The sequence below is a fragment of the Pezoporus wallicus genome, unplaced genomic scaffold (genome assembly GCF_028554395.1).
Source record: "Pezoporus wallicus isolate ANWC-B61680 ecotype Strahan unplaced genomic scaffold, APGP_CSIRO_Pwel_v1 contig_161, whole genome shotgun sequence".
Lineage (NCBI taxonomy): Eukaryota > Metazoa > Chordata > Aves > Psittaciformes > Psittacidae > Pezoporus > Pezoporus wallicus.
The window spans coordinates 68,742-87,120 of record NW_026642654.1 but is presented as its reverse complement, the minus strand read 5'-3'; the positions used below and the strand labels follow the sequence as shown (position 1 = coordinate 87,120).

The 18,379-nt window shown below is 41.5% G+C and overlaps 1 protein-coding gene across 1 annotated transcript; it reads left to right on the top strand.

Annotated features, from left to right (window-relative positions):
* Positions 1-7,447: 7,447 nt before the first annotated feature.
* LOC130611211 (b(0,+)-type amino acid transporter 1-like) lies at positions 7,448-17,002 on the top strand. The gene is given in 5 exon segments (XM_057431765.1): positions 7,448-7,674; positions 7,676-8,227; positions 9,729-9,862; positions 15,382-15,469; positions 16,743-17,002. Coding segments are annotated over 5 exon segments (1,194 nt in total). The 5' UTR covers positions 7,448-7,488; the 3' UTR covers positions 16,977-17,002.
* The last annotated feature ends 1,377 nt before the right edge of the window (positions 17,003-18,379 follow it).

The window sequence follows — 18,379 nt, the reverse complement described above, 5'->3', positions numbered from 1 at the left end:
AGCTTTCCCTCTGTTGCAGTCCAGGACCCCTGCCTTCAGCTAATCTGCTATCAGGGACCAACAGCTGTTGTGCATCCTCCCCCCCCCCCGCCGTGGGGGCCCAGGGGTGAGCCTGTGTGTGGAGCAGAAAATGGAAAAGGCAGGGTGAGAAGGAAGAGCAGCACTTTGTTTTTCTGCAGGAGCTTCTGGGGGAGGAACCCACCACCCACCCAGCTACACCTTTGCTGTTCCTGTAACACTGGGAGCAAACAGCTTTGCAAGATAGGAATAATCAATTCCCATTCCCCTGGCACAGGAAGAGTAGGCACCAGACCATACCCCACAGCCTGCAACTTGCATTGCCTACTGCCTTGAGCTGGCTCCAGATGGAAATCCAGTTCAGCTAGAAAACTTCTTCCGTCATAATACATCCTGTTAGTGAGCTGCAAAACAGGAAGTTTATATGTGTAAATAAGAGTTTCTTTCTATTCATTTTGCCTATAGGCTAAGAATTAGAAGAGAACATCTGCAGATTCATCCAATTTGCATTCAAGAGAACAATACTACTTCAGAGTGATTCTTGGACATCTTCATCATGTCATGAATTCATCACCTGACTGTATCACTGACAAGGGCAACTAGAAAGCTTTTTTCTGGGACCAAAAGAGTCCTTCAAAACTTTAAGCACATTTCTTCATACAATCTCAAATGAAAAGTTACCAAATGGACTTAAAACCTGGTCCCCATATCCCACACATACTTCCCCTGAAAGGCCAAGAAAAGATGTGTAATCCCTTTCATCCTTCTTTTTATTCATATCTGTTTATAACTTTAACCAAAGCATTACAGGTGGAAGTAATTACTATCTCAACACATCTCTATCTTCCCTGAGATTCATTACATTTTCTATTGATAAAATTATACAAGATGAAACATTAACTGCAAAATGTGGGTTTGTTACATCATAAAGCACCAGCCAGAAATATAAAAAAGCATCATAACCTATGTGACTTTTCCAGGCAAACAGTTGTTGTTTTTTTAGTTGATATTTGGCAGAGTCAAAGTGAGGTTATAATAAAACAGAATGCTAAAGTTAATCCCTTGTCCCAGCTTTTTCAGAAGCAAGGCAGTAACTGGCACAGAGACAGGCCGAGCCCCCTTGCCCTGACTAAGCTTATCCCAGGAGACAACTTCACAGTGCTGTAAGTATGGCACGGAGCCCATCATACAGCGTATACCTCCTCCACAGACAAAGTGTTTTGGGCACGTAGTGGCAAAGCCTGACCTGACGCTGGCTCTGACTGTGCTCTGCAGCACATCCCACCCCAGTGTGGGGGAAGAGCAGTCGCAGAGTGATCTCCCCACATGTGCTGACAGCAGTCGGTGCCACAGGGATAAGCTTAACCCAACCCCACCCTGTGCTTGGTACTGGAACCCAGGGAAAGCAAACAGGCAGTGGCAGCCCATGAAACTGTCATGAGCTGCTGCGAGCACTGTCACCCCATTTTTCTTCCTGGCTGTTGCTGTCTTGAGTGCTTTTCCTAGTCCCTTAATAGTAGAGCAGGTACTCTGCTCCACTATGCTACCAAAGATGGATGCTCCCTCCTTTTTGTGATTAAGAAGAAAAGTGGAAAACAGGCAAACAGCCCTTTGGGCTTTTGGGCTTTAGGGAGGAAAATCTGGTTGTGGCAATGGGGCAGGCTGAGGAGGGGAGGTACCTTCTGTAGGCCTAAATGTCCTTAAATGTCACTTCTGGTCCAGGGTTTCATTAAAAATAGGCATGAGTTTTGATTAAATCTTTAAGGCACTGGGTTTAGTACCTTCACTTACTATGACCCCTTTTCACCTAAGAAAAACTGAAATGATTTGGGCAAGTATTATGAGTTTTTTGACAATCATACAGAGGATACCATTTTATTATAGAACGATACCTATCACATTAAATATAAAGTTACAGATTAAGCTTAAGCATGTGTTACAAAAGTTTGTTTTAAAAATACTAGAAACATTTAGTGTTAGCAGAAGTATTATTATACATCTACTCAGAAATGTAGGAATGAATTTCACTGATTAAACAGAATTTTGGAGTTGAAAATATTGCCATATTTTAATTCTATTTTTAATCTTGCTTGGTGGAAAGTTTTAATGAAATTTTTTTTTGTATTCTGGTATTTAAAATGATAGCATTTATTTGATAATGAGTCTGCAAACCAAACTTCATCTAGGACAAGGTAATCTAATCTTGAATTAAATTTAGTAAATAAATGAAAATTTAATTCCAAAATTTAAAAGTAGTTCTTAAGAGTGCAAACAAATGCAAAAAAAAATTGCTGAGGCTAATATAAAGTACTGCTAGGAAAAGAAAAAGAAAACAGGACAGGTTTGGTATGCTGTTTATATATACATATATATACAATGGGTATATATATAGCTGTAAAATAAGAAAATATGGATGTGAAGAGGAACAGAGGAAGAAATTTGTATAATATTCCTTCAGTAAGTGAAAGAAAATGTAGCAATGGCACTTGATACAGAAACTGCCTGCAATGCCAAAAAGTGGAATCCTGAGGACAGCATTAGTCTAAGCCTGTTGTTTTGCTCTTTTCTTTTTCTTTGAAGTTACTGCTCCAGCAGCCTGGAGAATGAACCCTTACACAGATACTCTCCTGGGTTGCTGTCAATGGGTCGCTTAGGATCTTCTCTGGTTGCATGGGTTTCCAGTGTTTGCAGAGCCTAGTGGGGAAAATGCAATCCTTCTTGGCTTTAGCAAAACTTGTTTAGCTTCAGAATGCTATTATAATCATATAAGAAGCAGTATTTTATAATTTTATTATAAAAATTTCTAATAATTATTTTGTATTTCTAATAAAAATAAAATGTTTGTAAACTGAACTTTAGGTCACAACCCTTGACCTTGCAAGCAGCAGTGGGGTCAGTACTCATGAAGGTTGTAATTCTTTTATTTTCAGCTGTGGTTCTTGTGTTATTCCATCGCTATCTTCTATAACAGTTATTTAAGAGTACAGCCATTCAGCATGTAAGAGTGGGGCTGTTACTGCCCTGTGCCCAGCTCAACAGAGCAGCCCAGAGAACATGCAGTAGCTTCCTCCTGAATACAGTAAGATAACTACACAAAATATTTAGTATCTGATTTACAACACATGGGATACCAAGTAAATTTTTATGCGGTATATCTGTAAAACAAAGGCAAACATTTAAATTTAAAGTTTAATAGTTGCAGAACCAGGCTGTGCTGAGCCCTTACTGAGCAAGACCAGGGAGCATTGAGCTCACCTTTCTGTGGCCCCCCTGCAGGGAAGGAAGGAAGCTCTAATTCAGTTTATGGTAAATTCTTGGTTTTTAGGTTCCCTCTTAATCCCTTGGGCTCAGATCTGCTATTGTAACAGGACAGGGAAAGCCAGTTGCTGTCCAAACTTAAAAAAGCTCTGTTTTAGTGGTTATTCTTACTGTGAAGCCTAGGGCTGTTGTGCATCCTCAGAAATGCCTTTTTTTACCCCAGTCCTATTCCCAGTAACCCAGGTTGAGTTTTTTGCTACCTACATCTCACACTGGCAGTTTTACAGTCCCAGTCAGAGCTTCTCTGCTGCAAAGCATGCCAGAGACTCTGGTCCCTTGGGGCAAACAAGTGCTGCTGGCCCCTTGGAGCACAAGGGCTGATGGCATCACAAATGGAGTTGCTGGCTCCAGGTTACCTCCAGCAGGGTGAAGGCCCAAAGCTGTTCTGTTACAGGGCTCAGGTGTGAGAAGAGCCAGGATGCACTGGAGAGGTAGAGGCTTAAACACTATAGAGCCTCCACAGGCACATATTTCTAAATGAGTCTTCTTCCCTTCTGTTTTCACACAGGACACCTGGGGAATGTTTTCCCTCTGCCCCAATTTTTCTTCTGGGCTCAAGACCTATTTCAGGGCTCACTAGGTTTTATTTCCCCCTTTTTCAAGCAGGCATCTCTACTTGCATCACAAGTGTGGGCACCAAGATCTGCCTGCAATTAGAGTTCAAAGCCTGCATTGTGAAGGGAAGCTTATTCAGCCTGGATTTGTGGCTTTCCATGTTCTCAAATAGAGAAGGCCATCAAACTCACATCTTACATCCTGAATGAGTTCTCTAACCTTTAGTACCTCATACAACTTGGTGTCTGGTTTTGGGGGTTTGGTGGTGTTTTGTTTTTTTTTTAATGTAAAAAAATAAAATCTCGATCCCTGCACACATTTGTAAGTGTAATATTGGTGTCTGTCTCCAAAGGAAGTTATGGGCAATGGTGTTGGTCACTCCATCCTCAGACTGTGGGTTATTTTTAGTCCCCATTCTGAGAGATTTGTAACTCTTTCCCAACTGTGGGACAGGGAAGCCAAGCCCATAACCGTGTTCCAAATATGACTCCTGGGACCTAAAATTAAATATTGCAAATACTTGACCACATGTTTTGACTGGTGCTTACCACTGACATTGGCCTTTACCTTAAATTAGCTTTCTCTAGTTCTTGTAGCTATTGGTGAGGTAAAAATAGCACCAAGGACATTGAGAAGAATTTCCATTCACGACTCAAGTATATGCTGTGTTACCCTAATATTGAAGAATTAATACTTATTGCAGGGTTTCATTCTAATCAGCAATGCAAAATACCAAAACCAAGTGTGGACTGAGCCATGTTTCACTGGACAAAGCTGTCTTACTGTTTAGAGACCAGTAGATGGCAACCACCCATTGCAATGTCAAAGGGAAATGAAAAGTGAGAGTCGTTTAGGTAGTGAATTTGTCATGTGACAGCTTGAGCAACTGAGCTCGGCTACTCCACATACAGAGAAAGCGGTGCTTTTATTTTTACTCCTCCTTATACGCTCCTGAAGGGGGGCAGTGAGGTGCCCTTCTACATAGCCAATTTTGACAAATTGCAGTTGTGACAATGGTTTGACTAAAATATCTTATTGCTCCTCCTTACTGCTAGTATCAGTCAAAAAAAGAACAAGTCAATGGGAATAAAAAAGATCCAAAGCAATCAGGCTGTCTTAGTTTTCACAGGAATAGCCTCCAGTTCTTACAATGATTAATTAGATTCATTATTACTTTAGATAGAAGCAGTTAGAACTGAGTAACAATGATCCTGGGATTTGAAATAGACTTCTCTTTAGGAAATTACTGAGGCTATTGATGTACCAGCTAATCAGTCCTGGTTATGTGAGTGGTCTTACAGAAATTCTTTTGACATGACCAAGTTTGAAGACATTCTGATTCTTTCTACAACATTAGATTAAAAGTTCTTCATTTCTAGAACCAAGAACTTTGAAAAGATCCTCTCAGGCCCTTCAAGAACCTTGCATATTCATTTCAGAAAAGAAACTTCTTCATTAAAGCAGGAAACCAGTGATGGAAATATATCTGCAAGCTTATGAGAATGATACTTAACTACTTGTAGTCATATCGAGTTTTCCTTTAACGTTGGTTTAACCATATTTTGTGAATATGTTTTTATTTAGAATTGGCAAACATAATACACGTGTGGATGCACATAGTAGAGTATCTCTAGTGAAAAAAAAGCCAGACCTTTAGACCTCTGAAGGATGACAGGAATGACATGGCCTGACATTGTGATTAGCATTTTTTAACAAGTACACTACAAATAGCTAAACCAACTAACAACAAGAGCACTGTCACTTAGTAGAAGTAAAACAAAATACTCGTCATTACTGAGATGCCTCCCTTCAGGTCCTCAAGCACTTTGCAAACCGTTAACTTGAAATGCATTAACTCATACCCCTGCAGTACAAGGTGCCTGTGTTTATTATCAGGACTTGCATCTTGGCTAAGAAGACTTGAAAACATACTCAATACAGATGAAGTAATGTTTCACTTCTGTTAAAGCTACAGCTTGGTCAGCTGTGAATTTTTATTAGTGACTTTGAAATTAGGAGAAATCCAGCTGCAATCCGTTTCTAGTGAATACAAATGAGTTGGCATTAGGAATAGCTTCTAATATCACTCACAACTTCCCCCCCCCCCCAATTTTTCTCATTTCCTTCATCGATTAATAGGATTTATACTGTAAAAAAAACCTACTCTTCAGTAAGATTTGAGTTCTTTTTTGCTTCTTTGAAGAAATTAAAAGCCTCTAACCTGATGCTAAAATTTGTGCAACTTTATTTGCTATAGCATGAGAAATTATGACTTGTGTATGTTGTTTTTCCTATGGGCATGGGAGTTTTGCTAAGAGTCCAAGTGTTATTTTGGACAATTCTTGCAGAGAACTGTAAAGTTAGTGAGATGATTTTTTTAATTATTATTTTAAAGCAAAGAAAGAGAAAACTAAATGATTTAGAAGACAAGGAATTTTTAGACAAACTATAAAAATACTTCTCTGTTCATATTCATGCTCTTTTTAGCTCAGATGGTTGAGGAGGATGAACAGTTTTAAAGAGTCAAGGTCTGCTGCTTCCATGAAGGGCTGAGGAAGGTCTTACTCTCATTTTCTGGTACTTATCACAACAGGAGTCTGCAAGAGATCACCAAGCCAGTAATTCTCCTTCTTTACAGTTGTGGTCAGGGAAGTCTAGTTTTAGTTGAGGGGAAGGCATATGGAAATTCCTGTCTGCTCAAGAATTTATACATATCACATTTCACAAAATACACCCTCATGCACTGTAGCAATATTCAGATTTATAGCAGAACCTACCCCAGAGTCTGAAATTTTACCTGTTAGATATCAAAGTAGGAGTCAGTGGCATTTTCAAAAGCTTGTGCTTCATTTCTCTTGGGTATGTACTGAAATGTATGTATGATGAGCAGTGACGAAGTCCTCTGAAGATCGTAATCTGCGCATACCTCATGTGCATTGGCAAAAAGGGCCCATAAAATGTAATTATGGCCTTTTCACTCTACTGCACTTTCTAAAATTTGCAAAAGCCAGAATTGTGCCCTAGTATTGTGAAGAAGAACAGTCTCTGGACTGTTTTTAGCAGAATATTTCTTAGTCTTTGACTAAGACACTGTAAATGTTCCTTACTGAGCAAAGCCATGGCATGTTCGGTGACAGGCTTGTTTGTTTTATCACTTCATAGTGGGGAATGAATGTATGACTGAGGACTAAAGCAGGTGCTTGAGCATTAACTTGTAATCAAAGCATAAAGTACAGGTTTGCATGGGGATTTTGCTTAACTGATCCTTATTTCAGATGCCATTTGAAGCATAATTTAAAGCAGAGATGATCAGAGGCATAGTCCAGTAAGGTGGTGGTGTTAAATGCTTTCCATTACCATTGCTTGCAATGACATTCAAAGATAATCAGTCTTGGCAGGATCTGAACCATGATAAATTATCAAGATAAGGTGGGTAATGAAAGAATGCAAAATGTGGAAGGTAAGCTTGTGTTTCATAACAGTGTTCAGTGTGACTTTTGTAACCATTAACTTAACCCTAAAAGCCTGAGACAGTCCTTATTGAAATGCCTCAGTCTTATTACAAATTTTCTCCAAACATCTCCTAACATTTCCACCATGAGGAAGACAACAGATTCACCTCATTCATCCACAGATGTGAGTGAAGGGAAGGAGAAATTAAGACTGAAGCAAGAAGTCGGCCTGATTAGTGGAGTGTCATTAATTGCAGGCACCATGATAGGCTCAGGGATCTTTATGTCCCCTGAATGGGTACTAGATCATATGAGGAGCCCCTGCCAGCAGCCTGCTTATCTGGGGAGCGTGTGGTCTCCTGGGCATGTTTGGAGCCTTGTCGTATACTGAGCTTGGAACCATAATTAAAGAGTCTGGAGGAGAATATATTTACATCTTGAGGATTTTTGGTTCTTTTCCTGCTTTCCTTGTCGCCTACAATTCTGTTATCCTGGTGAGACCAGCTGGTTTGGCAGCTGTCTGTCTGAGTTTTGCTGAATAAGCTGTTGCACCGTTCTACCCAGGATGCTCATCTCCACCAATTGTCATCAAATGTACAGCTGCTGCCTGCATCCTGCTTTTAACTATCATCAACTGTCTCAACATGAGGCTGGCGACATCTGTTATGAACGTTTTTACAGCTGCCAAGCTCTTGGCATTGCTAGTGATCGTGGTAGGCGGACTGGTGCTGCTCACCAGAGGACAAACTCAGAGCTTTCACAGCGCTTTTCAGAACATGACCACAGGTATCAGGGCAGTTGGAGTGGCATTTTACCAGGAGCTCTGGTCCTACAATGGGTGGAACAACCTGAACTATGTAATCGAGGAACTGAAGAAGCCTGAGGTGAGTGAGTGAGCTGGGCTTTACTTACTAATCCTGCTGCTAGTGTGATTCTGTCAATGATTGTGTTGAGCAGCAGTGAAGGGAGGAAAGACTATAGAGCTTTCCTTCATGTTTGTTCTGTCTTTTAAGACAAGACACCTGTGGATGTGTCCAGAAAGGATAAAAATGAGTTTCTAGGTGAAAAAGCAGCCCATCTATAAGAAAACACTAAAATACTCCATTGACTTAAAAAAAATATTAGGCAGCACTTGAATGTTTTGGGGGTGAAGTTTTGCCTTAGTGTTTAGAGGATCTCACTGTAGACACCTAGATTTATGCAGAAAAGCACTCACTGCTATACTCCATACAGGTTTCTTAACACCACGTAAAAGAATTGACCCTTAATGTATGCATCAAAACCCCACTTATCTCTCTCCTCACTGCGTGGAGGGGGAGCTTCAAAGCAAGCGAAGCATTGCTGGAGCAGGAATCTGGCTCCCTGAATGACCTTGTCTTTAACTGTCTACTTTTTTTGGTATTGTTCTGTCTGTGCTTTAGGCACTGAAGTTGCTCACTTGCATCTCACATCAGCCCTTTCCATGCCGTATCACCTCTTTGCACAGATCAGACACTATAGGCAGTGAACAACCTTTTTTTTTAGAAAGAGCTGAGTGCAATGTGTATAGAGTGTGCTTTCTACCAGTGCAGCACAAAAGATTTTACAGATAAAATGAAAATACACAGTTAAATATTAACCTAAATGTCAGCAAAGATCCTAGGGTCATGTGGCACTTTCTCCCACAGGACCTCGAGCATTGATATTCACACCCTTGTGGAGTGAAAGCAACCACATAAGGATTTGCTATATCTTGTCCTATGGTGGGAATGCAAATTTGATATTCCTGGTTTTACTACTTCTTTTTTTCCAGTGTTTTCAGCTGCATAAGGTAGTGTTTGTTGATTTTGTTGAGCCTTAAGATGATCTGTGGTGCTCCAAGATTGCACCCTGTCACTAGAAAAAGATTAAAATCCTTCCAAGAGCATATCTCCTTTGCACTGCCCTGCTTGGATTTAACCTGTAGAGGAGTTAAATGTGATGTAACACGCACTTGTACGTCACATGTGTCGGTAGGATGTTCATGGGAAGACACAGCACATCAGGAGATGTAACACACTAGTAACAAATAAAATCAATATTAAAGTAATCAAGACGTAACCAGGCAACGGCATCTTGGGCAGCTATGAAGCAAAATATTTTTTAATAAAATTTGGGGGTTTTTTGTTGGTTGGTTTGGTTTGTTTTTTTAAAGACTAAAATGTAAAGCATTACTGTTTGCCTGCCATTTCTGGGAGACTGGTGTAAAAACTGCTGCATGAATCTCAATCTATGTCTTGTTCTGTGAAATGCTTAGTGAGCAAAGGAGTTTGAATGAGAGACATGGGTGGTGGCAAAGACAAAACAAAAAAGTCCAGTGCAGGTGTAAATGTGCTGTGCCTAACACTCTTGTCATCCCTTTTCCAGGTGACCCTTCCCAGAGCTGTGATGATTGGCATTCCTTTGGTTACATGCCTGTATTTGCTGGTAAACATGAGCTACTTAGCAGCCATGACTCCGTCTGAACTGCTGTCTTCAGGAGCTGTGGCAGCCACCTGGGAGTGAGCTCTGCATGTGGCAACACAGCCAATGCAGTCCAGCGAAATATGGGTTCTCTCCTGAGTTTCAGGAGATTTAGCTGTCATTTCCAGTGGGAATGGTAGCACTGCATTGATCAGACCAGGAGGAACTGTCAGGCCATGCTACAGGGAAGAACTGTCAGGCCATGCTACAGGGAAGCATGCTGCCAGTCCCTGCTCTGTCACCTTTAAGTCAGCCTTTCCCCACCAAAGGTCAGGGCTGACCAGCCCTGTCTGGCCCATGGTCTCTGAGGTGCACGTAGGCTGCCAAGATAGGGTGCTCTGCAGCACATGCTTTACTTCCCATTCCCATTCATTCCCACTGGGAATGTGTGGCTTCCCTCCAGCTAATGTTTTCCCCCATGGAAAGTGGCCAGAGGGGACAGGAAAGAGGGGAATGAAATGTATACCAGGAGCATCTCCCCACAGTGAAGATGCAGTGAGGGTGAATATCTGGACTTGGGAACTGGGAGATACCCCACATTTCAGATATTTCCAGAAAAATGAAGAGGACAGTGTGCTGCCCCACTAGTGCAGAGTCAATGGGTTGGGAGTGAGACAGGAGCCAACTGGGTGAATCCTGTCTTCTCAGCACCTGGAAATTAGACGAGACCAGAGCCTTTTGGATCAGTTTCTCCATCCGTGGGGAAATGGAAAACAACACTAGTGTCTACAACACCTTTGAGTAGGAGAAGTGTTATACGTGGTTTGTGCAGCCTTTGGTAATTGTATCTTTAAGTTGACATGTACTTTTCCAGAGTTGTACAGAAACTATTTGTACCTTACACCAACCTGAAGTGTTTGGTGGTATCAGACGGGCTTTGTGCAAGACAAGGATTTTAGCAAGAGAAGAAAAGGACAGTCATGAGCATTGTAGACACTATTGACTTCTAACCAGATGATCTCCCACCAGAACATCCAGCCTTATTCTAAATATTTCCAAAGACACAGAATCCATGACAGCCTTAAATGAGTTGTCTGATTGAAACGATGACACAGGGATTGTGTTGCTTCTCATCTTCTTCTTAGTAAGTCAGCAGCAGCTTTGCTTCTGTGTGCATTACACAAGATGCCCAGTTTGAAGATCTGACTGAGTTATTGCGAGACGTATTCTTTAATAGCCTTTCATGTCACTGTAAGTAGGAGCTTTTAAAGGTCTAGTGCCTTGTTTGAACAGGTTACAAAGCCTGGCTAAGCCACAATGTCATAAACTTTCCCTGTACTTCCTTTACCATCATTCCTGATTAACAAGCTGTTTTCGAGCTTCCTCCTTTTTAACACATCTCTTTTTCCTGCCTGATTAACGTTTTCACCCCAAGAGTGCAATTCAGTAAGAAACATCGAACTAGTGACCAAAAAGCTGGGCACTCAAAAGGTGAAAGGACAGGTAGAGAGCTACAGGCTAAGGAGGGTGTAATGGCTGTGATTTACAAGCAAAAGGTGCATCTGTTCCGGTCATTGAGAAGGGATGGGAGGATTATAAAGAAGCCAGAGGAAGACATGTCACATTGAAATGCATTTATTCTCCATATAAGAAGAAAACTGCCAGAGAGATACATTGTTCAGTGGTGAGAGGTTCAGCCACAAAAGGAACTCATGAAACTCTCCCCAGCATTTCTTTGATGCCAGTGATTTAACAGTAATTGCAGATCTCAGTTTGCTTGTAAGGAGTTACTCAGAGTACTCCCTGTAGTTCATTTTCAGGGTCCAAACAGCAGAGCACCAATCTCACAGATGCAAAATACACAATTGCTGAAGATTTTATAATTGATTTTGTGATATATGTAGTTATCCCTTGAGATCTTGTGTTCTGGAGTCACATGGTAATAGGAGATAACCAGATTCCATCATCTTCAGAAGGGAGACATTTTAGTTGTGGTTATTGCAACTAGCTTAACTTGAAGCTTGAAGGACCATAACCCAGATATTAAGCTTACAAGCTACATTTTTGAAATTATTGTGGTAGTTAAACTCCTGCCATGAATTCGGAGAGCTGAACTCGTGATTTTGGATACTTGGGATAGGTGATACTAAAAAAGAGTAGATATGGCTCAAAGCCACGATTCAGAATTGGAAAGGGTTGTAAAAAAAGTCTGAATTTTGGATTTTTGCCAGTGAGGGGAACAGTGTGTTTGGTTTTGTGTGTGTGTACGTGATAATTACTCCAAACACCTGCATTTAATGCTCAATTCATATTCTTCATGCTGCTCTATTGCAGAAGACAAGCTTCACTTTTAGGTGAGAAGATTATCTTATCTCCCAAATAATTACCTCAAACTCTGTTTGTAACCCTGCTACTCCTATTACAGAGAACGCAAACCGTAAATGCCTGAACATGGTGTAGAATCAAACTTACGAAATTCAAACAATTTCTTTGGCTTTAGCCTGATTCACAGAGTAGCAGATATACGTGCATATGGGATTAAAGGCTTATATTCTTATGGATATTGGGGAAGAGTTTATAATGCAGGATATTTCTTCAGGTCCTGTGGGAACAGTTTTTCTGCAAGCTAATACTGTTGCCTGTAATAGCAGCATATCCAGGATTTGCACTATAGCATCTGCACACAAAACCGGGGAGGGGGGGGGTACCTCCTATGACAGCTTTGTACACCATGGCAGTGTAAACAGATGTAGATATACATACACCAGGCAGGAAGGAAAGTTGCCTTTTCTGGGCATGTCAAACTTACAAGTGACTAAATATTATGGAAACTGGAAGCAGGCTTTAAATCGTTAGAAAGGCTTTGGAAAAAAAAAATACATCAGTGAGAATAATGCAGGGAAGAAACCTGCCTGGTTCTTCAATGAGTATTTATACAATTATGAGCTGTGATGTTATGCTGTGAACTTTTTCTCACCTCAAAGTCCTGGGTCATTGGCATGGCTCAGCTCATGTCCCTGTTTGTGGCACTGTCTACGTCTGGTTCATCCAGTGGCACATTCTTCAGTGGAGGCCGGGTATGCTACGTTGTTTCAAGGGAAGGCCATATGGTAAGGACAAAAATAAAGAGATCTGGCTTGCTTTGAGCGATTTTACCTTCTTGTGACATTAAAGCAGAGGAAAACATTGTGTATGTTCAGCTGGTAGAGTGATAGCGTTTTGCTTCTTGCTCAAACACTGTCTTCCCCATCTTTTTCAAATGTCAGGTGTCTCTTGTTTCCTGACTTTCTTCTTCAGCCGTGTCATTTCAGAAAGATACATAATTACATCTAGCCTGGATTTTAAGAACAGCTTTGAAATGAAATACTGATGTATTGAAGCACATGACACAGGTCTGGGGGGTCCTAGCCAATATACCTGCCAGGGAGAGGAAACCCAGCCATTACTGCGTGTTGTAAGGCTCCCTTGCTAGTGCTGGGAAGGTAGTTCAGCACTGGCAAGCTGCCTTTGCATACAATACTGACTACAAAAGCTGCTCTCAGGGGTGTTCCAGGCTTTTCAAGCTTCATAGCAATTACAAGGTGACACGGTCTTCCATCTCAGCTAGCTAGCGTTTTCAATTGGTTTTGCTAGGTGGAGCCCAGCAGAGGCCAGGCTGCTACAGCTACATGGTCTGTGGTCCAACTGGTGGGTTCAGCATGTATTCCCAATAGGAACACAAACACAAGTATACAACATATATATATATATATACACAGATACATACATACGTATATATAGGTATACATGCATATACAGACAGCAGGGCACACAGATCTACACATGCAGACATGCTCAGTGCTCACACAACCACTAGCACAAACAGCACCAAGGGCTTTATCTTGTTCCCCTCTCTAGCTGAACAGGCGACTGTAAGTGAAAAAAAAAAATATATATATATATATATACACATATGTACAATGTGGACCTGACCAGCAGCTGGGCTCAGACATTCAATTTGCCCAGTAGCAGTCCCTGTATCCCAGTGTTCCCAGTTGCTGGTACCTGGGCATATAAGCTACTGCCCCACTCCAGCTGCTGGTAAGGACCTACTCACCCACAGGCACACCTCTCCCACACTTCTCCCTCTCAGTGCTTGGGCTGAGCTAAATTCTCCTCCTCTATTTTGAGTAGGCATGTTTTATTCCTCCTGGACCTTTCTGCTTCTTTGGTCCTTCCTCCCCACACAATCTGTTTTTTCAGCTCCAGGTGCAAAGGATACCACTCTGCACCAGCTTCACTCTTTGTGCATGGGAGGGAATCTTTTATGTATATGGATGACCAAGCTGGTGGATATGACTGGGTGGTTACTGGTTTGGGTGATTACTGGTTTTGGTGGTTACTGGTCCTGCTGTATTGTGGCAAGCTCTGTACTAAGCAGTTCGCAGATGTTCTGAATTTGACCATACCAGACTAAGAGCTGAATGCTAGTACTGTTTCTCAGACACTCAGCTCTAGCAGAAGTCCTTGCATGATATTTTGGTTGGAAATTAGAAAAAAAAAGAAAAAAAAAAAAAGAAGCCTTTCTTATGAAGCTTTTCCAATAAACCAAGTAATAAAGAGGCTAATAATTCTTTCCATGTTCTGGAACAAATCCTGGTTTGCTTTGTGGTTGCTTGCATAAATGTTTCTGGAGTAGTTCTTGTCTTATTTTCCAGTCAGCCCTAGAAAAGCCAAGTCCCAGAGAGATGTGACGGAGGGCAGAACAGTGGGACAAGGTCCCAGAGATTATCAGGAAAGCTCTGATTTGACTCAGCCTTAGTCTGTTGCATTACTAGTTTGAAAACCTTATCTTGCCTGCCTAAACTGAGCATATTTGGTAGGAAATCAGTGAGACACAATGAAAACATCCTTGAGGGAGTTTCCGTGTTTACTCCTTGGACTTGAGCGGCTTTTATATTGTGCTTATTTGATGATCATGAGTGGCTCTGGCAACAGGCAGAGTTCCCACCAGCAGCAGAGGTGGATGAGTAAGGATCTCCAAGTACATGATATAATCGCATATTGGGTTTTTTTAGCTTTCAGCCAGACATTCTGTCTATGGCTCTCATGCGATGCCTCACACCCTCCCCTGCTCTGCTGTTTACATCTGCCATGTCTTTAATAATGATAATATCAGGAAACTTCACCACCATTGTGAACTTTTTCAGGTATGTACATGTAGCATTTCTGCTTGCGTCCTGGGTTTTGAATTGTTTAGAAGTATTTTCTTTCAATGTTTTTCTGAGCAGGGGCTATTGTTTTCTAACCAACACTGAGGAGAGGGGAAAGAAAGAAAAGGAATTGCTTAGGAACCAGCATTTTTGCAATGCATGAATGCTTCTGTCACTGTGTACTTAACTGGATGTGATACATCCTCATATTGAAATGAATCTGTAATATTTAGATCATTCTGAAGTGCTTATTGGGCCGGAAAGGAAATGAATGGAAGAACTACCACATTTATATCAATATTCTCCTTTTTAATTGGAGATGTAAACATCTGGGATCTGCAAGGCAGGCTGACATTCCTGGATGATCTCACCACAAATGTAATGCTGTCTTTTTTGTCTTTTTTTTTCTTTCCTTTTTCTTCCAGTTTAATAGCATGGTTTTTCTATGGCATGACTATTTCTGGTCTCCTGTATTTAAAAATCAAGAAACCAGAACTGCCAAGATCTTATAAGGTGAAGTAAAAACATAAACCCTCAAACCCTTTTCCTGTATTCCCAAATAACTAACAGAGTATTATGAGGAGAAAAAGAGCACTGGGGCTGGTTGCTTACAGATTTAGTGTTGTTGTCCTTCCTTTTTTAATTTCATGTTTTGTCAACAATGGGCAAGATACTGTGAATATACCAGCATAAGTCAAGACTGGCTTCTCTGTCTTGATAAACTAATAATACACTGCCCCCTCACTGCGGAAAATATATCTACCTTTTATAAGAGATGTAAGAAGAAAATGAAGGACAATTCTGACCAACAATGTGATCTGCTTATGCTCTGTGAACTTGGTTGCACTCCTCAAAAGGCAGCCCAGGTGTAAGAACCTTGCAGAGGACAAAAGAATGCCCCAGGTCCTTTGAGATGTCCAGGGGACATGTTTGCTCCCCACAAAACAGCTAAGTGGAAGGGAATCAGGAATTACCTGTTCTTCCCCCTGGTGCCCTAAGCAAGTCAAGCTGCAGTGCTTCCTCTGTGACCAAGGAAGTGAATGCAGGACAGTGACTTTTCCCTGAGACAAGCTGAATGAACACCCTGGTTTTCAAGGGTTCCTTCAGGATGTAGATGACAGGCTGATGCTACCGAGCTGTGTGAAGTTATATTGAGTGTCCTCTGGGGCTTAGCATGACAGAGAAGAGCAATGTGCTGTTAAGTCTTCCACTTACTGGACAAAAAGGCACAAAAAGAAAAAATGAAAAATTCCAGCTTGAACATTCAGTTTTCACCTTGTTGTGAAATCATTGTCTGTGCATTCAGTAGCCTCAGGAGGATGGCTTCAAGTTTAAATTTAAATGCTTTCTGAACACACTTACAGAAATAACTTCTGAGATTGCCTGTCCACCTATCCAAAAAGAAATAAACCTTTTTGCCCAAGGATGCTAAATTTCAGTTATGTGATTCGTACACATTGCTGTGTTTTGTCTACAGTTCAGCTTTTGGATGCAAAGTAGTCAGGAGAGCAAAAACAGGCCTGGCACTAACACCAGTAGTTTGCATCTTCAAGTCTAGGAGGGCAGGGAAGACTAGGTGGTGGTGTTGCTCTTGCAGGGATGTCCAACCTTGGAGTGGGGACGGGCTGGGAAACAGGATGTCTGGACTAATTTGGATTTGTAGTTAATACCTCCAGTTGCACCAGGGTTTCATCTAAAGAGCCTTGTGCAGAAGTTCTAGGGTTGTCCGTACCCACAGTGGCCCAGTGTTAAATTGAGTCTTTATGCTGATCTTTTGCTTTCACAGGTCCCAATTATCATCCCCATAATCGTGCTGATGCCAGCTGTGTACCTGGTGTTAGCTCCCGTCATTGATCAACCCCAGTTTGAGATCCTCTACATCATCCTGTTCATTTTCAGTGGTGTCATTCTTTACTTCCCACTGGTTCGCTTCAAGTGCCACCCTCGCTTCTTAGAGAGAGTCACTTTACATCTCCAGTTGTTCCTGGAAGTGGCACCAACCACCTGGGATGCCAACTGAGATAGCGTCCTCCTGGTGTGTGGCTGCAGGCCTTCATAGTATCCTAGCACCTTGGTTTTCAAGGCTTAGAAGATATTTTCTGTAAAGATGAATAAGTAGAATGAAATTGTCACTAAAATGTCCAGCTGAGAGACACTAGAGCCATGACTCCTCGTGTTTCCTTAACATTCTGAGGATAAATTTTTCTTATTTTCAGCTCTGCCATGGCAGATTACATACAGACTCCAAAGCAGTACATGCTTTTGAATTTTCCATCCCAAGAAAAGCTGTTCGTCAAAAGCTTAGCTCTTATATTTCAACACAACAGGCAATGGAAGACTGACAATGAAATATTATTCCTATAGCAGGCTGTGACCCTAAGCCACTCCTAGCAATGCCTTTAATTATTTCCACCCATTTCTGCCCACTATGGCCACAGAGATGCTCAAATAAATAAAGTGTGGGCACACCATGCTCACAACAAAAAAAAATTGCTTTGGGTATTCATTTGGGGAGGGTGGTTTTCCCTTGCTCCTTCCAGTCCCAGGTGCACAGTCACAACATTTCTTTGTCTCAGAAATCATCCTGCATCTCCCATAGAAAAACCTCTGACATGAGACAAGAACTGCTTGAAAGCTCTGCCAGTTTACCTTGTTGAGAATGCACTTCTCATCTGGGATTCATTCATTCATGATGAGGACGCAGGCAACATCACTCAGTACCACTGATGGTCACTCAATACTTTGTGTGTAATGCCCACAAAGACAAGTCATTTCTTCTGTGGTAAATTGAGCAAAAAAATTCCATGGTGTATGTAGATTTGTGTGTAAATAGCAAGATACTCTCATTGCAAATTTACATTATACCTTTACATTACATACAATTTACATTATACATTTATGCATAATGGGCTACATTAAGAGAAATGTGTCCAGCAGGTCAAGGAAATACACTGTCCATTTAGACTCAATGCTGAAATACTGCACCCAGTGTTGGCCCTGCTATTCAAGAGGGAGCTGTGAAGACAACAGAGCCCAGCTCTTCTTGGCAGTGGCAACCAGGGGCAAAGGCCACAAGCTGTGGCTTGAGATGTTCAGGACTCCAGGAAATCCCTTCACCATGAGGGCAGTGCCACCTTAGAGCAGTGTGCAGGGAGGTTATGAGACCTCAGTTCTCTTACATTTTCCACCACAGCCATTTCCACCAACTTCCGTGATTATAAAGGGACAACACAAAAAAGTCATGGGCTGTGCTCTCACCCACACCTAACACACTGCAGCTGCCTCATTACCCTGAGGCTCAACCCTTTTTCTCTTTTTTTTTCTAGAGGAGAGACTTTATATGCTGTTTTCTTTCCATTTGTCCAGATTGTTCCTGGATGGAACTCTTCCTGTCATAGGCTAAAAAGGTCTAGGTGTTAGCCC